This window comes from Astatotilapia calliptera, chromosome 6 (genome assembly GCF_900246225.1).
Source record: "Astatotilapia calliptera chromosome 6, fAstCal1.2, whole genome shotgun sequence".
Classification (NCBI taxonomy): Eukaryota; Metazoa; Chordata; class Actinopteri; order Cichliformes; family Cichlidae; genus Astatotilapia; species Astatotilapia calliptera.
The window spans coordinates 3,726,954-3,746,020 of record NC_039307.1 but is presented as its reverse complement, the minus strand read 5'-3'; the positions used below and the strand labels follow the sequence as shown (position 1 = coordinate 3,746,020).

Sequence of the window (19,067 nt, the reverse complement as noted above, 5' to 3'; positions counted from 1 at the left end):
TAAGTACAGATGTAAGGATGACATAGAAGGGTTAAAGAGAGTGTATGAGGCAAGGAAAATAAAGACACTGTGCTTAGAGTCAATGAAAACAGCAGGAGGGCTGCATTGGTGCAGGACTCAGAGCAAATCTTTCACTTATATATGCAGTAAAAAGAATGTAGCGAGCAACACATCTGCTAATAAAACGTTTCAGCTCAGGTGGACTCAAACAGAGAGCAGCAGCGATGATGCTCAGGATCGCTTTGCTGTACCATAAAAGATAAAAGCACAATTGCACCTCCACTCACACATGGTGAAGCAGCCTGCAGAAGACGGAGACACTGTGGTCATAAAAGGATGGACACGGTCAGCAACGATACTCAGGCAGGCTCTGTAGGTTAAACAATGCTGAGTTAGTACTAAACAGCCCAAATATCCCCCAGCACCACCACTAGCGTGAACCGCTGATGCAAGGAAAGATGCATCCACTCCCCCGCTCATGCCAGTTACACCAAATTCTGACCATCCAAATGTCACAGCAGAAATTGAGACTCATCAAACCAGGTAACGCTTCTCCAATCTTCTCCAATTTTGGCGAGCCTGTGTGAACTGTAGCCTAGGTTTCCTGTTCTTAGCTGACAGCAGTGGCACCTGGTGTGGTGTTCTGCTGCTGTAGCCCATCTGCTTCGAGACTAAGGCTACGTTCACACTGCAGGCGAAAGTGCATCAAATCCAACTTTTTTGACCGTATGCGACCCATATCCCATCATGGTATGACAGTGTGAACGGCACAAATCCGATATTTCAAATCCTATGTGGTACTGAGCCCGATACATATCTGATGTTTTAGAAAACGACTGCTGTTTGAAAGGTCATGCCGCATTAAATCCGTCTTTTACGTCACTGACACAAGACAGACGCCAATTATCAGCGCCCGAGAAGACATCGTGAACGCTTCCTGGCCATCCAGTGTAGATGTCAGTGAAACTGTCGGGAAGACAACGTTGGAGAAACGTGAACATTTTATTTGTACTGTATAATCTGCAGATTCTGACAGAAATCTGCAGCTATCCTTTGAAGCACCGCTCCTCTAAAACAGCAATAAGGATCATTATTAGGACATTTGTTAATAACAAAATAACTTTTTAACTTAAAGCAAAATTGAGAAACGTAAAGTCTGAAACAAGTCTTTTAAGGCCATTAGTCAAACAATACTGTTTGCTCTGGGTCTAAACAGAGCGCGTTGTGTGCGTTTGCTGTCACGTTTTATTTGTAGTGTGAACAAGCAGACAAAAAAATCGGATGTGATCAAAAAATCAGAATTGAGCTTTAAGACCTGCAGTGTGAACGCAGCCTAAATGTATCTTTGGATAGGTTCTGCATATCTTGGTTTGCATACCTTGAGTTACTGTTGCCTTGCTATCAGGGCGAAGCTGTCTGGCTTTTCTCCTCTGACCTCTGGTATCAATGAGGGATTTTCAACCAGAGAACTGCTGCTGACTGGATATTTTCTCTTTTTTGGACAATTCTCTGCAAACCCTAGAGATGGTTGTGTGGGGAAATCCCAGCAGATCAGCAATTTCTGAAGTAATCAGAGCAGCCTGGCACAAACAACCATGGCAGTTTCAAAGCCGTTTAATTACATTTCTTCCCCATTCTCCTGCTCGGTTTTAGATTCAGCTGGTAGCCTTAACCTTGTCCACATGCCTAAATGCACCGAGTTGTTGCTATGTACATGCCTGATTAGATATTTATCACGATTAGTTATTTATATCACTTTAATGAGCAGCTGAAACAGTGTACTTAACTGAGTGTTACTCTGGGCTATTGTGACCAAACTAAGCAGGGTATAAGCCTCTGAATAAAACGTGACTACATAATGAGCTTTAGTGATCTGGTGAACAAAAATACATTTTTGAGAAAAAAAAAAGTATATCAAGTTGTTGCCTGGAGACCAAATGTAGAAAAGGAAATATTTAGAAGTTACGACAGAAAATATGTACAAGGAGAATTTATGTTCTCACATCTTAATCTGGCACTATATATTTCCCTCAGCCTACAGTGAAAGCTTTTTAAATTGACGCATTAATCATAAAACTCGATGCAGTTATGCAAGGAACCTCTGGAAGGTTACATCATGATAATGTGTGTTTAGCAGCTTCTAAAAATATCTCTGCCATCTAACACCAGAGTAAACTTTCACGTCTGCTTAGTTCCACTGCCTGAGTCTATTTTGGTTTATATGCCTAAGGACTGATTGTGCATTACCAGAGGAGCTTCATGGACTCATTTAAAGTGTCACATGGGATATTCTGCCTCTGGGCATCAACAATCCCACAGCTATACCTGGGAGGCCCTGCACAAATGTCCATGTAAAGCCTGCATTGTAACTGAACTTGCAGGAAGCATGTGACCTCCACCCTACCTCCAGATGCACTCTGTTGCAGGTGTGCAAGGTTAAACAAGGTCCTTGCCATGCCTCATTTGGAATCTGTTCTCTGTCTCATCTGTTCAGCTTTCTGGCCTTTTGTGACCTGGAGAGTCAAAGGAAGGTGAAGCACCAGATGAGCTCTGAATGCATATTGTGCAGGAGGCAGGTCATGCAGAAGTAAAATAACCTCTCAAGTGTACAGAGTAAACAGAAAGAAAGAGGGTCACAATGACCACAATCAATTAACAAATTCAAAACAAGAACTATTCAGGCTGAATGGGCCAAATCCCACGGGCTTTTCTTTGTTTTTTTTTAGGGAACTCACTATTAGAACTATTGACCTGGGCGGCTCTCAGACAATGTGAACAAGAATGCAAAGTATTTCAGTTCTAACAACATGGGAGCAGTGAATGGGGCAACCTTGAGTTTATCAAAAGCTCACAAGCCTGTGAAGCATCCATAATGCAGCTTATGGTATGGTGACATAAGAAATCATTCCTGATTTTCCCCTATATTGCAAGAAAAACGAGCTTACTGCCTTAAAATGGAAATAATATATGCTTTCCACAGGTGATGGCTGCAGAGCATCTGCACTGACCTGGCTGATTTTTGACATGATGCGTTTTGCAGTCAGGGGTGACAATGCAGGTCAGCTTTTCACAATCCGGGAGCAAACTGCATCATGCTACGACGTTGCACATCTGCAGCTTAAATCTAAAGCCACGCAGGGAAAATGTGAAATCCCACTCAGCAGCTCTGTTGTTGCCATATGGTCTTTTTTCCTTCTGAATGCTGGAGGAGAAACGTCTCTGCTGTCACTGCTGCAGCGGTGACAGCAGAGAGCGATGAGCATCAGCATCGAGCCGAGGCACAGCTGTAATAAGGAGAGGGTGGGGGTGCAGTTCTAGAAGATTCTGCAGGAATCATACGAGTGGACCCCATTTCACTGGTTTATTGTGGGAACTGTATTACTAAGCTAGGTGGTTAGCCTTCCCTGCCAAAGCCACAACCTGCACACAGTGGTGGGGACTAAAGGGTTTGGGGTGAGTTTTTTGCCCTTTAGTATTCATGCTTGCAGATTACGTGGGAATTTCAAATAACTGTAGACATGTCGGCTTTGCCTAACGCTGCATGCTAATAATAATCATAGGTGTCATTCTCATTCCTTTAGCTACCAGCTATTCAGCTAGTTAGACGTCAACCGGCTGGTTATTTAGAGCAAACGAACTTATCGGCCAAGCGAACTACAAGAAATGTCAGCTATCACAACGTTAGGAATTTGTCAGCCACATTTAAAGTCAGCTCACAACCGTAAATTAAACTTGAGGTTGACTTTTGGCGCAGACAGGCTAACCTAACAGCAAAAGATTTAGCTAGTTAGCGACTTGCTAGTTACGTTATAGGTCGTTTATAGGATGAGCATTGACGAGTCTAACGTCTGCGAACTACGCTCTTCACCCACCATCATCATATTCACACTTTCATAATCACATAGAGCGGTCATTGATGCTATTTACATTGTGACACAGTGAATTTGTCCCATAGATATTCCGCTTATTAAGTTAGCTTTGAGCTAACGTTGATGCTAGTGGACGTTAGCCTGCCTTGTTGCCTGAATCACCATCAGCATCTCTTTGTTTTACGCTATGTTTGAATCTCCCATTTAATCACTGGGGTATATAATGTTACCCTCCTCATAAATGTGTTTATTGCAGATCCAATGACTGGAACAGACTGATTCATCCTCCTCACTGCAGAAATGTCAAGTAAGACACTGGGAGTGTTTGAAACAGTTAATTATAGTCAGGCTCTTTGTAGGTGATGGTATCTAAATGCATCAGACCTGGTGTTTCAGTTTATCCATGCGAAGTGATATGACAAGAGTTGTGGAAGTTAGATTGGACAGGACTGATTCGCTTTTTTTTTATTTTTATTAATTTCTTTCCCGAAACAGAGAGACCATCCTATGCCCCTCCACCTCCCCCTGCCCCTACAACTGTAAGTATTCTCAAATATACATCCACACCCATGGGTTTTTATTTAAAACCTTTCATTCTGTTTCAGCCCCAACTCCAGCCACCCCCTGGGTTTTTTTTATGTCACACAAAATGGAGATTTTTATTTTGTTTTCAGGTACTGGAGGAAATCACAATCATTGATCAGAAATAAATGCAGTTTAAAAAATACTGGGAAAGACTTTCAAGTGGTATGTGGGATTTATAGCAGATTTGCATGTTTTGTCAGGGCCTTGTAGTCGCTCAGGTGCAGTGACAAATATAGAGCATATTTTATTTTTTTTAGACTTGGTCAAAAGAAAGCAATGCACGAAAAGTGGCACTGAAGAGTGAATGAAGAATAACTAAAACTAATAATTAATTAATAAAAAAGATTTAGTATCAGAGTACATCTTAAAGTAAAAGTACTCATTAAGTAGAATCGTATACATGATATTGATTGTATTGGATCATAATGACGGATTCACTGATATTCACACAGCGTCCTACACAAAACGTGTGTGAATCAGAAAGAGATGGCTGCATCTCTACTGAAATCCAAGGAGCCAAAGTGCAAATAGAGCTACATGAGTGTACAAACACCATCATGAACGATCATAAAATCTCATTTTAGCTTCGTTCATACATGTTGCATTCAAATAAAACATGTATTTGGCTTTCACATGATTGCCGTAACCTGTGTAGTTTCTGTGTACTTTGTGTGGGAGAACAGGGAAAGGTGGATCTAATGCTGAGAGGTAGTCAGAAATATCAAACTTACTCTTTGCTCCACATTTAGTTAGGATCCAGCTCACGCATATGCAATAAAATGATTGCATCCAAAATATAATTGCATTGAATAAGAAAGCAACATAGAGGAACACAGCATCAGCCCCAGACATCAGTTTTAGTTTTAATACCTCATTGAATATGTTTTAAGTTTTGATGAGGAGACACTTAAGCAGGGTCCTGATTGGGTCTTTTCAGTCACACAAATAAAACCAGAATATTAGTGCTAGGCTCATGTAGATTTCATGATGACATTTTTTTCCCCAAGATGTCCTCATGTGATACTTTTAGCAACAGTTCTACCAGATAAATGCAATTTAACATTTGCAGCGTTTGGCCTGTTTTATACAAAAAAATAATCTCATATAATAATAATAATAGGCTTACTGGCAAAAACAGTCTTAACACAGTTACTTAACTTTAAAAAATGTTTGTTTGTTTTTTTAAACAGATTTAACTCTAAATGAATTTTGCCCAGTTGCCCAACATGACTCTAAATTATGCTTCAGGAGTAAAAGATTTCTTTTGAGAGGACCTATCAGAGTCTTCTGCTCTGAATCCTTAATTTTTTATATTTTACTAGCCGTAATTTTCAGCCTGTTAGTGCTTGTTGTTAGACTAAAAAGCCACACATAGATCAAGGCAGATATGGAACGGCACCAGGCTCAACAGTGAAAGTCTGTTCCTGATTTTACTGTCGTTTGCACTACCGATACATCTCAAACAATATTATTTGAGATGTATCTGTTGTTAAAGTAGCATTAATCACTTTGGGAAGGGGATAAACTTTATTCCTACTAGGAATAAAAATAATTCAGGAGAGGCAAAATTATGGAGACCAGAGGGGAAGAAATCTCCTCCAGCAAATTACACCAAGGACCTTTAGTACAGTTTGTGCTTGATTTTGTTTAGTCACAGAATGATGTGCTGACACACCACTGCTGTATTTTCCTATAGCACCAGCATGAATTCAAGTTTCTTTATTTTTGCATTTTCCCAGCTTCTTTCATTGGTTTCTTTATTATTTTTTCGTTGTCTTGGGCTTTCCCCTCTTCTTCTTTTAGGTCATTTCTCATTCGTGTTTCTGTCTCATTTGTTTCCATCAGCAAATGCCCAACACCACCGGGTTTGTGGGGTACAACCCATACAGCCATCTGGCCTACAACAACTACAGACTGGGAGGGAGCCAAAGCAGCAACAGTCGGGTAACGGTATGAATATTAACATAGAAGAACAAAACAAATAAATAAAGGCAGTGACTGAAAGTATAAGGCAAACCAGAAAAGCTTGCTCTAGTGAAATGAAGACGCTGCAGATGAGGCCTTTGCAAGCTATAAGACTGACTTTTCTTTGTTTGGAGTAAATCAGGTTAGACATAACTTTGCTTTCCTACAGTAGAAACTCATTCCGGTACTGAGACCGAATCAGAAATGATGCATACCATCCCAAACTCCCTCTGCTGCCTCCTTCATACTGCAGACCTGCTAAGAGTCCATCTGTGTCTATTCAAATCCCACCTGCCTTTCAAAGTCTGCATTTCTGACAGCCATGTTAAGTAACCCATGCCATCATGTTGCCATGGCATTAAAGACTTTGCTGCTCGGCATGGCTCTGGCTGCTGAGCAGTAATTTAGTCGCTGCATGCAAGCTGTGGTTGGCTGCCTCTGATAATGGCATTATGTCTCGCACTGAGCAAATCTCAGCTTAAGTGAGATTTTTCTATTTGATTTTTTCCCCCCACAGTCTGCGTTGTTGCAGTGCACTCTGTGGGCTTTCTTCTTCTTGTTTATACCTCCAAACTGTCATCAATGCAATCGAGTTAAATGATAAGAAGCTCCTTTAATGGATCTTGTGTTTAAACCTGAACATAATCACCTGCTTGTAGCGTCACAAGCTTCAGCCTAGCTTAGCTATAGTGTTTCTGTGGATGCCTCGTCACTGCACAGCAGGCGTATCTCAAGGTGACTCTTTTTCCTTTCTTTACCAGAATTCCTCTGGAATAAATATCCCAAAGCCACCCAAGCCTCCCGATAAGCCACTGATGCCATATATGAGATACAGTCGCAAGGTAGGTACAGTGTTTAACTGCTCCCTTTTGCATCATCATGTGCTCAGCTGGAAGAGAGGGATGCTTTGATTTGAACATAGTTTGCATAGTAAGATGTACATTTTGTCTTGGTAGTTGTTTATCGAGGTAGGTGTGAAGCCAGATTAAGCCAGGAATTACTTAGAACTGTCTACATCACATAGTGGGATTTCTGAGCTTGGAAATGCAGCTTAAAGCACACGGCCTCCTCTGGTTTGTGACCTCTCTGCAAAGAGATAACCACCTATAGCCCCTCCAACCCAACCCAACCCCACACCCATGTCTGGTTCTCATCACCAGGTTTGGGATCAAGTAAAAGCCTCCAATCCTGATCTGAAGCTATGGGAAATTGGGAAGATAATCGGTGGCATGTGGAGGGACCTCACTGATGAGGAGAAACAGGATTATTTGAATGACTACGAAGCAGAGAAGGTTGGTTGTTTTACAAGGGGTGTTTATGGGGGTTTTCCTGATGGGTGACAGTAGATGTGTCCCCGCTAGCTGTGGGTCCCTCCAGTCATCATTCCTTCCTGAATAAACCTCTTTCCTCATCTTGTCCTAGATACAAGGGTCCACATTGTTGTGTCTGCTTGCCTTTTCTGTTTCCTTGTCATTCCTTCATCTTTTCCACTGTAGATTGAGTATAATGAGAGCATGAAGGCCTATCACAACTCGCCAGCCTACCTGGCCTATGTAAATGCAAAAAGCCGGGCCGAGGCAGCTCTGGAAGAGGAGAGTCGCCAGAGGCAGTCCAGGCTGGACAAGGATGAGCCTTACATGAGTATTCAGCCAGCAGAGGATCCAGATGGTAAGGCCCCCTGGGCTCTTTAGAGCACTGCCACAGAGTTGTAATTATTGTAGCACGACCACACAGCGTTGCGAGCGCGCACACCCAGAGAATGTGTTATCCCCCCCCCTCCTCCTATAGCGCTACAACCATTAACATCTTTGGTAATGGTACCTTTGAAACGCCATTTCTGCTTTCAAGCTTCCAGCCTGGGGCCAAAATTTGCCTTTGTTTTGCACACGTGTTTACATTTTGTAGGTATTTTTGGCAATGGTTAAGACATAATTGCAAAATTTACATTCTTTGCTCTGTTGTTATAAAGCCTGACTGATGCACGCACACACACACACACACACACACACACACACACACACACACACACACACACACACACACACACACCATGTTAGACAGAAGCCAGAAGAAAACGTTTGAGTTACACCCACCTCAAGGAAATGATGCTTGTCTGGGGTCTGGCTGAGTTACAGTAGACGATAATGATGCACAGGAAAACTACAGATAAAACCGTTGCTATTTAGAAACAGAAATGTCAAAGCTGGTATCCCAGTGGGCTTTGTTCTTAACAAACTGCACGTACAGCGACGATTAAATAAGATTTAGCTCTCCGGGTGGAGAGAACAGAGATCACTCTTTATTAAAGTCTTCGTGCACTTCTACTCTAAACATCAGTTTGTTGCATTGTTTATGAACATTAAAATGGGTATTTTTGAGGTGCTGTGGTTTGACTCTACTAGAAAATAACCTGAAACAGTGTTCGACGTGGAGACCTTACCTTTTGAGAAATATCCCACACATTAGTGAGACGTCATTTGTGATCATAGAGAAGCTTAATGCTCTCACACGGCATTCGGAGTGGTAATGGTTTCCTGTTTTTGTGTCTTGAGCACCTATGTGGCAAACGACATTCATTTCTGCTCTCTGGAAAGTTTCAAAAGGTGCACACAGAGGTGCACAGCACCAGCAACCTCAGGTGATACCCAGTGAGCAAGGGCGAAGCTTGCCACAACAAAGTCAAAGCAAGTCTGCTAAATGGAAAAATGGCGAAAACACAGGTGGATTGTTGTTAACGGGTAAGAGTAAATGGATGTCTTTTTAAACATGTATATGGAGTATAAAAATACACTGTTTCCAGCAGAATTGCACTGTATTTGTTTCTGTAATAAAGTTTAGTCCCTTTAAATAAGAAATTACCACAAGCAGTAGGTTCCTCAAACATCCCTGCAATAGTCCCTGCTCTTCTCTGAAGCCTCGGTGAACTCAACAGCACCAGGTCTCCACCTGCTGCAAGGCCTGGTTTGTGGGGCCATCGTTCTCGCAGCGGATTTCCAGAGCAGAACAAGAACGACTGCTTCAAGCTGCAGTTTAAGCTGTTGAAGCTGGAGTCTGTCCGACGGCAGGGGGAGGGATTTAAGATGCTTATATTAAGAGCCTTCAATAACTTCCAATGTATAATCATACATCACGTGAAAACTGTGACTTTATCATTGTCTCACATCGTTGTAGAGCAATTCTGGCAGAGTTTCTTTACAGCTTTGCTTCAGTTCATTCAAGTTTGTGGGCGCTGGTTAATGCACAGGATCATGATCAGGTTGAGGTCTGGACTTAGACTGGGACCACCACCATGCATCTTCATTCTATTTCAGTCATTCTCTCGCAGATTTGCTGCTGGACTAGGGATTTACTTCCTGTTTAGTGGCTGAAATCGGGCCAAGCTTTAGTTTGACTCAAGAATTTTTTGCGGTCTGGTCCTGTGGCTGTAAAAAAACAAGCCCAAATCATCAGCCCCCTACCATCGTGCTGACAGTATGAGGAGTTGTGGTGGTGCTGTGCAATCTGATCAAACGTCTCCACTTTGGTCTCATTATTATTATGTCTCGTGGTTTGTTCAGATGCAACTTTAGAAACTTAAGAGAACTCTACCAAACAAGCCATACTTGTTCCGTCCTCTTCTAATTGCACTACGATTATTATGATTAGATTCAAAGATTCAAGATTCAAAGCATTTATTGTCATATGTACAGAAGACATAGCACTTCTCTGTGCAGTGAAATTCTTCCTTCTTGCTGTCATAAAGACAAATGAGGATAAAAAAAAAAATGGAAGATAAATAAGTACAAAAATAAATAAGTGAAGACAAGTGAGGTTTGCAGATGTCGACGTAGATGGATGTACATGTACGTACGCTGATGATTGTTACTTTTATTATTACTACTACACACTTTAAATTTTCTCCTCCGCTCATAGTTCACAAGGTTTGTACCATAAATATGCTACTAATGCTGGATTAATTATTTATTTTTGCTAATCCGATGGTGTTGGAGCTGTGGTAGCAGATTGGTGGTCTTAACGTTGGCTGCTGAAACTATTTTTCATGCATTTTATTTTCTCTGTTGTAGACTTGATGTGGCAGTCATGTGACAACACACTATGTTTTAAACAGGGGAGTATTAAACATTAACGAGTTAAAAAACAAAGCAAAATAACAGATGTGAGATTATGTCGATTAGAGTTTCTGAATGTCGGTTTTGATTAGTTTTCGATTAATTGGCTAACTCTAGTCTGAACTTGGGGTGAAGTTGCTGGGAAGTCGACCCCTGGGAAGATCCTGAACACACCTGAATGCTCCAGACCAGCAAACTTCCAGTGGTGGTTACAGTCGATTACGATCAGTTCATCGGGTGCATGATTAGCAGAACCTGGCTACCACTTTATGCTCTTACTTTCTGTGGAAGGAGACGGTGGATTCCATAGAGTCCTGTAAAAACGCTGTTTCACTCGACCAAATTTCAAGTCCTGCTAAATGTATATGTCACTCTGTGCCAAGCTGTGTGACATATTACAGTTGATTGTTAACTACCCATCAATTCATGTTCTTTTCTTGGCTGCTGATCGAACCTACCATCACAGGGAATGAGACTGTCACAGCTGACAGGCTAAAAGGCAGGTTACACCCTGACTGCATTATTAATCCATTAGTGTTAACTATTTAACTTACTTAATAATTAGTTTAACTACTTAATATTTGTGGTGCTGACTAGCAAACCTTGACTGGTCATGCACGTCATCTCAAAACCTTTCTAGGAACAAGTCTTGCCAGTCAACAGACATTAATTTTAACACATTATTCAAAAATTAATTTAATTGTGTGCTTAGTGGGAAACAGTCAAATCTGATTAAAAAACACATTTTAAATGTCAGAAAACTTTTCAAAGCGTTTTCCACCTGGAGGTCTATGTACAACTCAACAGTTTGTGGTCTAATATAAATTTCCCCACACAACCACAGTTTGTTAATTGCTGAGCACTGAATACATAATTTACTTTATCAGTCAGCGTGAGCTTGTGAAAGCTTTGTGACATTTATGGTTAATTTCCACTCATCTGGGCCCATAAATCACTCGCCGTGCTCATATAGAGGAAATGTTTTGCATACAGCGCAGTCTTGGGATAGGTTTTAATTTCTAATGAAAATCTCTTAGGTGGCTTTAACAAAGCCGTGCACATGCACTGCTGCGCTTTGACATCTTAACCTGCACTTAAACATCTTATACACACTATTACACACTCACTACAATTACAGGACTCTACACACTGTCACTTCAACAAATGCCACTTAAATGCTCATTGCACAGTTTTGCACAAACTGTATATACCAGCTTGTCTTAAATTCTCTAAATATTTAATGCATTTTTCTTCATTATTATTATTATTATTGCTATTTTTCTGTTATTTTCTTCTTAATATAACTGCACACTTTCTATATGTTCATGTAAAGCTGAGGAGCACGAGCCAAAGATTTTCATTATGGGTAAATGTTGCTACACTGCTTATCTGTACATGACAATAAAACTTGAAATTGAGCAAATTCAAACGACGGTTCAAGTCAAAGCTGTAATCGGTGTCAAAGATGCTTTCAGGATTTCTGTGCATTTATTGGGAATACATTCCCAAATCAGTGGTAACAGGGTAATTTAGCATGAATATTTTCTTCAGGCTGTGTTTGTAGGTTTTTACCTTAATGCACAGTCGTCCTGTACTTACAAGACAACACAGAGAAACATTTACTGATGAATGTAAATTGCAGAGTACGGCTTAAAACATCTGTCCACATACTGTGGGTTATAATTGGCTGCCTGTGCCATTCACCTACTTTGCTTAGGGATGTGTTTGGACATAATGGCATATACTTAGCTCGAACTCTGTATAAATATTGAGCCATATCCTCCGTATGTTTACGCTGTCTTCATACATGTTTGCGTGATTCTGTTTGTATTGTTTACGCTGGTTTTTTGCTGAAGCCTCTTTTGCTTTGCTTTCTGAAAGGCCCATAAACGTGTACGGCAACAACTCAGATGAGTTTCTTGTCTTCAGATTACGACGACGGGTTTTCTATAAAGCACTTGGCCGCGGCTCGTTTCCAACGCAACCACCGTCTGATCAGCGAGATCCTCAGCGAGAGCGTCGTCCCAGACGTGCGATCCGTCGTCACGACCGCTCGCATGCAGGTCCTCAAACGGCAGGTCCAGTCCCTGATGGTTCATCAGGTAGGATCAAACTGGGATGTTTAAACGCTCACTGACGGCTCTGTTTTTATCAGCTCGTTAATTCCTAACTGTGGTGCCTGCGTGTCTCGTTTCCCAGAGAAAACTGGAGGCAGAGTTGCTTCAGATTGAAGACCGCCATCAGGACAAGAAGAGAAAATTCATCGACGCCACAGAGTCGTTCACAAACGAGCTCAAAAGGGTACGGCGTCTTTTACATTGAACTCTGTCATTGCCTACTTGCACGCAAGCTTCACTTTGCGTGACGTGTGCAGCTCTGGTTATGGGCCTTTCTCCATCTGCCACGCAGGCCCAAGCTGCAGCTAACTCCATCCACATGTTCTGGCAATCATATAGCTGTCATCATTCACAATTTGTAGCCTCCATTATAACTGTTATTTTGTGCAATGGGCTGCAGTTCCCGGTGTGGACAAAAGGTGGCGCCATTTATATTTTACAGAGCTTGTTAAAGACAGAACAAGTCTTTAAGTTGACAGACCTGCTGTAGGTGCTCCCTAGACAGCTGTGACATCACATTCAGCCTGCACAAACATGTTAACACCAGAGTTATACTGGTCATGTTTTCCAGTAACTTTTTGTTTCTGTTTTGTTCTTTCTTAGTGTGTTTAGAGCGAGTGTGTTTAGTTTTCACCAGTTTAAGCTTTACAAGTATTAGAATATAAAGGAGGTATGATAACAGGAATTCAGGATACAGATTACAGTACAAACACAACACTTTGTGAATACAGTCAACATCCTGAGTGTCAAAACATCTGCACCAAAGGCTCTGTGACCTGATCCGTGTACTTTCTAACAAGCTGTAATTTTATTTATCCTGCACAGACTTGTTAAAACCACAACCATCACAGGCTTATATTTTCCAGTGAGAACGAAACAGAAATAAAACCTTTTTTTTTTTTTAATTCCACAAGTTATGATTGAAGAAGTTCAAAATAAACAAAACACATTTTGTGTCGGCGGCTGACGTCCTAAAAGACTGAAACCAAGGAAAGTGCCTCAAGATTGTTTTTTTTAGTTTTTAAATACAGTGTTTCAGTTTTTGTCAAAGTGTAGTGATTATCTTTATTTCATTTTGCTCAAAAGCTTTCAGGTTTAGTTAACTAACCTTTCAACTCCCATTCTGAGTCATATTTAACCTTCCTGCACTATTTACTGAATCAACCAGTCTTTTCACTTGAATTTGAAGCAACTTGTACATCTTATATGATGTTTTTGAAGAAACAAATACAATTGACTAAAGAGATTTTGCAAAGTGATGCACAAAGCTAACCACATGAGCCGGACGTTTAACACAATGGTACAGGTGTTATATTTTATGCATGGTAGCGCAAAATTCGGGCGTCGCTAATCATGTTGATGAAGCACGTTCAGGGTGCGCAGGAAGCAATGGATGGAAACCGTCTGAGGGGTAGGGGGTGGGAAGAGGAGAAAGACACAAATCAGTAATTTCAGATGCAGTTTGAATAAAGGTCATAGAGTGTGTTTTTGTGCATGGCATGAAAGAAGTAGTGTTTAATGTGAGCCTTGTATGACTTGTGCTATGATTTATTCATGAAAGCAGCCACTTTTACATTCCTCATTTACTTGAGTCATACTACAGAAACATGTGAAACATGTTTAAAACTACGATTTACTGCATGCACTGTTCTGTTTCTCTGCTGCTTCTCTGCCACACATCATAAGTACATCACACTGAAAAGAGTGGTGGGTGGAGGACAGCCACATGAGGTTGGAAAGTCCTGATTTAAATACCCCGAAGAGCGTTGTAGAGAGTGTGTAATGAATGTCAAGTACTGTTGTTTTGCCTGTCTGTGTGAGAGAGAGTTCTGGCAGCGTTGTGTGGTTTATAGAAGAGATAAAACTGTTTTGATGCGTTTGTGGTTTCCAAAAAGAAAATTAGGTTTGTCTTTACAGTTCTGAGAAAACAGTCAGAGGTTTCAAAAATAACTTATTTATTCCACATTTGCTGTTTGTTGTTTTCAGTTGTGCTGCATGAAGGTGGAGGTGGACATGGAGAAGATTTCTGCAGAGATTGCTGCAGCAGAAGAAGCAGCCCGCAAACGGATGGCAGAACGTGAGAAGGATGCAGGAGATCGAGGTGCAAGAGAGGCCCCGACCTGTGTGCTGGCAGAGGAAGACAAACACATTTGTGCAACACATGGCAACAAGCCCCAGCAAAACTCTCTGAGCGAAGGCAGCAACAAGGAAGGCGAGGAGACCGAATCCAGCACTACAGACGCACCAGGTGAGCAACGCTGGACACTAGTCATGGCTTGTGTCCAACGCAACACTCTGAGCAGCTTAATCTGTGGTTTAATAGCCCGGTTTAATAACACGTTTATATTCTGTGTTTCATATATTTAGACTTTTTCAGACTTCTCAATCTTATTTTGAAAGCTCAGTCCTGTCCAGGGCAATGAGATATGCAGCCATCTATCCCTAAACTCATGTGGCTCTGTTTTGAACTGCAGCTAGTCGTTGTTCAAGTTGGTAGGTCAGTCCAACCAACACTGAGCTGCAGGGACCACCATCACCTCCTGCAGTCCACGATGGTGTAGCTCGAGTCTATCGTCAGTATGATATATTTACATGTATCCTTTATATATTGTCACAAAGTGTACATGCTAGTAAAAGCATGGGTCTGTCTGCTTTCATGGCTTACCTCTAGTAACTGAAGCCTGAAAATAAAAGCGGTGATGTAAATGCTGTGAGAGAGGGACAGCGTCCGTCATCATGCTGCAAAGTTTACAAGTGATGTCAGAGGCTTAAAGCAAGGCAAGCATGCATTTTGTGTGTGTTCAGACAGCTGTGCCCTTTGCTCATTCAGCTGCACCGTCTCTGTGTCAAGCAAACAAAAATCTGCTTTAAGGTTGTCAAACAGGTGTTTCACATTGACTTTTTTACCTTCACGAGTTTTTAACAAGCACTGCTGACGTCAGATCTCTCAGAGTTTCCTTTGGTTCCGCCTGGGTTCACTGTCTTGGTCTATTTTAGTAGCAAACAACAGTGTAACAGTTCCTTGATCAAGTTCTGCACCAACAGCTTCGCCCTTCCCGCTGCACCACTGAAAACTGCTACCTTCATTCATGAGCCTCCCTTCAATATGAAAATATGTGAACTGTGATTGGAAATGCCATCCCTGCCCCAGAAATGCTGGTTGGAAGATCGAATTAATAATAACAAATACATTTCTTTGATTCAGGGAAGCCAAAGACCTCAGAGGAACCTGAGGCCCACCCCGGCAGCGAAGAGGGGGCGTCAGAGGACAAAGAGAGCGTCCCAGAGGGAGCCATGGAGGAGGGAACCAGCGACAGCAACACGGGTTCAGAAACCACCTCCGCTCAAACGGAAGACGCCACGACTAGCGAGCCATCAGAGGGGCCCAGCAGGGCGCGAGCAGCCCACTGAGTCCGGCAGCGGGCTGCGTGTGAACTGTCAGGCTGTTGGCCGGGCTGCTGCACTCTGACGATTACAGATATTGCACAGTGTCATCTCAGTTGTCAAAGCATATGAAGAGCATTCAGATGGGCTCGATGTTTAACAAGCCTGAGGCCGAGTTCGAACACTAAGGCTCGCAGACACACTCTGAAAAAAAGAAAAGAAAAGAAAAAAACCTGCACTGGAAGCCGACAAAGCAATGATAAAATCAATGGCTGCTAAATGTGCCACAGAAGCCCATGTGAAAGCACTATGTATTCTCTCCACAGACTGCGTTGCCATTTGGAAGAACCCATACACGCCCTCTTCAGCACATACTGAAACATATCTTTAGCACTCTCTATGGCAGAATCCTGACTGTCGCAATTCGACCGTCACACGAAACAAACATTGCTCAGTGTTATATTGAACTTTGTATTGTTGTGTCATTGTTGCTTTTCTTGTTGTTTTTGCATGTTTTTTAAAATGAGTTGTAAAGAGTGGAGCCAAGTGACCATCTCCTCGGCAGGAGAATATTTGTTTACTCTCTGTATCAGTATTACAGTGGCAGTATTGTCTCAGGAGTTCGTAGTCATTTAGTAGTAGCTATTTTTGTTATTTATTATCAGCTTTTTTTAAATTATATTTGTGTATCGGTTGTCCTGGGGCCGGCCCAGTCCATCCGTGAGTATATCACATGATCATCAATGCTGTACAATGCTCAACTACCAGTGTTCTCAAGTTTGCTTGCTGTCAATCAAATCAAAAGCAGTATGCTTAGAACATTTGTGTGTTAAGATCATTATTGTGGTTTTCAACAGAAAGCCTTTAAATGTACCGTAATTGTGTACACAGTGTAACGAGGTTTGCTTAAACATGGATTTTCATAAAAAGCTTGAAGAACATTCATAAACATGCAGTCTTAAAATGAATTTCCTTTTGCATATTTATACCAATAAAACTTTTCTACCCTGAAGGAAACCGCTCGCTTCATTTTTACCCCTCGGCCACAAAAGGTTGTTGAGGCTTTGTCGTCTCCCTGCCGGGCAGGCGCATCCACACCCGAGGTTGTCAGGGATAACTCCAGAACGAAGCATAGTAGGACTTTAGATACCATGGGGGTATCTGCTAAAAATCTCAGACAATTTTGAATCTCAATGACCGTGGCCTAAAGGTCAGAGTTCAAGTTTTCTGAAAATCTTGTTAATGCAATGACTTGAGAACAAAGCAACAAATGTCTTGATGTTGAATCAACTTTTTGGGAAAGCAACACAGGATTTTGAAATTAATACCGTAGGTATATTTGCTAGAACAGCGGTCCCCAACCAGTCCGTGAGTGGTTCGGTGCCGGGCCATGAGAATTGAGGCTCGGGTGTGAAATTCATGGTTTTCAGGGTTTTTATCGTTAACGCGGTCTTTACCCGTGTTGTAGTTGGTTCTTATTTTGAAAGAAATATTTACGCGTTACCATAGCGACCAGAGAGGAGGATGTTACTCTCAATGTTGTTGGTTGTTTCAGGAGCACGCTGCTAATAAAGTTACACAATTACACAGTGAATTCACGTTTATTATTATATTTACAAAATACCACAGTTTTTGTCTCGGTCGTATCATTTTATTTTGTTGTATTTATCCGCGACACCTTAAAGGCCGGTCCGTGGCGCAAAAAAGACCGCTGTGCTGGAAGGCTGAGGATATCACTGGCTGCTGCTGGGATTTGTTATTATGCTTCAGTGAGGGTTGCATTGACAATCCAACACAACGGGCAGCACATTGAACACATTTTATAAGTGGTCAGAAACTTGTAAATAACTCATGAAAGAACAAAGTTACGTTGAAACCAAACACACCATTGTTTTTCTTGTGACATTACCAATAAGTTTGATGTGTCACATGGCCCTCTTCCTACTGAAAAAACAAAAGTTTTATCCAAGATGGCCGACTTCTAAATGGCCACCATGGTCACCACCCATCTTGAGGAGTTTGCCCCCTCACAGATACTAATGTGCCACAAACAGGACTTTAATATCACCAACCATTCCCATGTTATTACGGTGTATCCATATAAATGGCCCACCCTGTATATTTGGGCTTCAGCTGTATTGAGCTACTAAAACAGCCCAATTTAAAGCCTTCTCTGCTCATTTTCAGCTCCATATTTTTTATTTTCTTTTATACTCTGCTATCTCTTCAAAGTTAACAGTAATCCTTTCTCCTGTACTTAGTCTCTCCAGTATAAACGATTGGTTGACTGATTTAAGTGGCTTAAACCTGCATTCTTTCTGACGACCAGAAGGGGGAGGGGCTGCTGGGACTGTGGTGGCAAAAAAAAAAAAAAAAAGGGCATCAGGTTATACAGAAATTTATAGAAAAAGGGAACTTCTGTTTAAGAACTTTAGTTTTGTGTATTATTAAAAAGGTAATTCTGTCATTTCCATTTGTAATTAGAGTCAGAAAGGATATGCTCATTAGATAATGGCTAATGATTTGTCAATCACAAGTAGAGCAGATTGAGTAGAGAGAAAGTGGCAGCTTGTTGTGACAGACTGATTCAGCTCCACAGATACCAAAAAACATGCAATAAAATCTTTATAACATTATTTAACAGCAGAATTCTCCATATATAAACAAAGTCAATTCTTGTCTTTCATCATGTGCAGCCACTTCTTGTGCATTAATTACCTGTATGAAGGTGTGTGTGTTTGTTTCTGATTAAGTATTTTGATGTTTTTGTTTAGCTTTTTTAAACAAACACACCAGATATTTTTGAATTCATCTGCACGCTGCTTTTAAATGCCTTACTTAAAAGCTGTACTGTTTGATGACAGTACTGTAAAACATTCATGGTGCAGAAATAAGAGCTTCGCCATGGCTCACTGCACTTGCATATAGCATTTTCTCCTTTGCACAGTACAGGTAAGGGAAGTGGGTAACATGTGAAGGAATTGTTCTGATTTCCTCTTCCTGTTTTTCATAGCAGCAGTACCCATCATCCTGTTCAT

At 41.4% G+C, this 19,067-nt stretch overlaps 2 protein-coding genes across 5 annotated transcripts in view; one reads left to right on the top strand and one right to left on the bottom strand.

Moving 5' to 3' along the window:
- The window catches only part of LOC113023585 (zinc finger protein Aiolos-like), an 82,647-nt gene that overhangs the window by 33,133 nt on the left and 30,447 nt on the right, over positions 1-19,067 (bottom strand). The window lies entirely within an intron of this gene.
- Positions 3,088-17,046, top strand: LOC113023586 (SWI/SNF-related matrix-associated actin-dependent regulator of chromatin subfamily E member 1). 3 transcript variants are annotated; one of them, XM_026169745.1, is made up of 11 exons: positions 3,094-3,453; positions 4,126-4,176; positions 4,365-4,408; positions 6,300-6,398; positions 7,181-7,261; positions 7,580-7,711; positions 7,916-8,087; positions 12,458-12,630; positions 12,728-12,829; positions 14,632-14,893; positions 15,851-17,046. In XM_026169745.1, the coding sequence occupies exons 2-11, from the start codon at positions 4,170-4,172 to the stop codon at positions 16,054-16,056; spliced, it is 1,278 nt and encodes a 425-aa protein (XP_026025530.1). In that variant the 5' UTR covers positions 3,094-3,453; positions 4,126-4,169; the 3' UTR covers positions 16,057-17,046. The 3 variants fall into 3 exon arrangements, with proteins under 3 accessions (XP_026025531.1, XP_026025530.1, XP_026025529.1); XM_026169744.1 differs by having other exon boundaries at positions 6,300-6,404; XM_026169746.1 differs by lacking the exon at positions 7,580-7,711 and having other exon boundaries at positions 3,088-3,453; positions 6,300-6,404.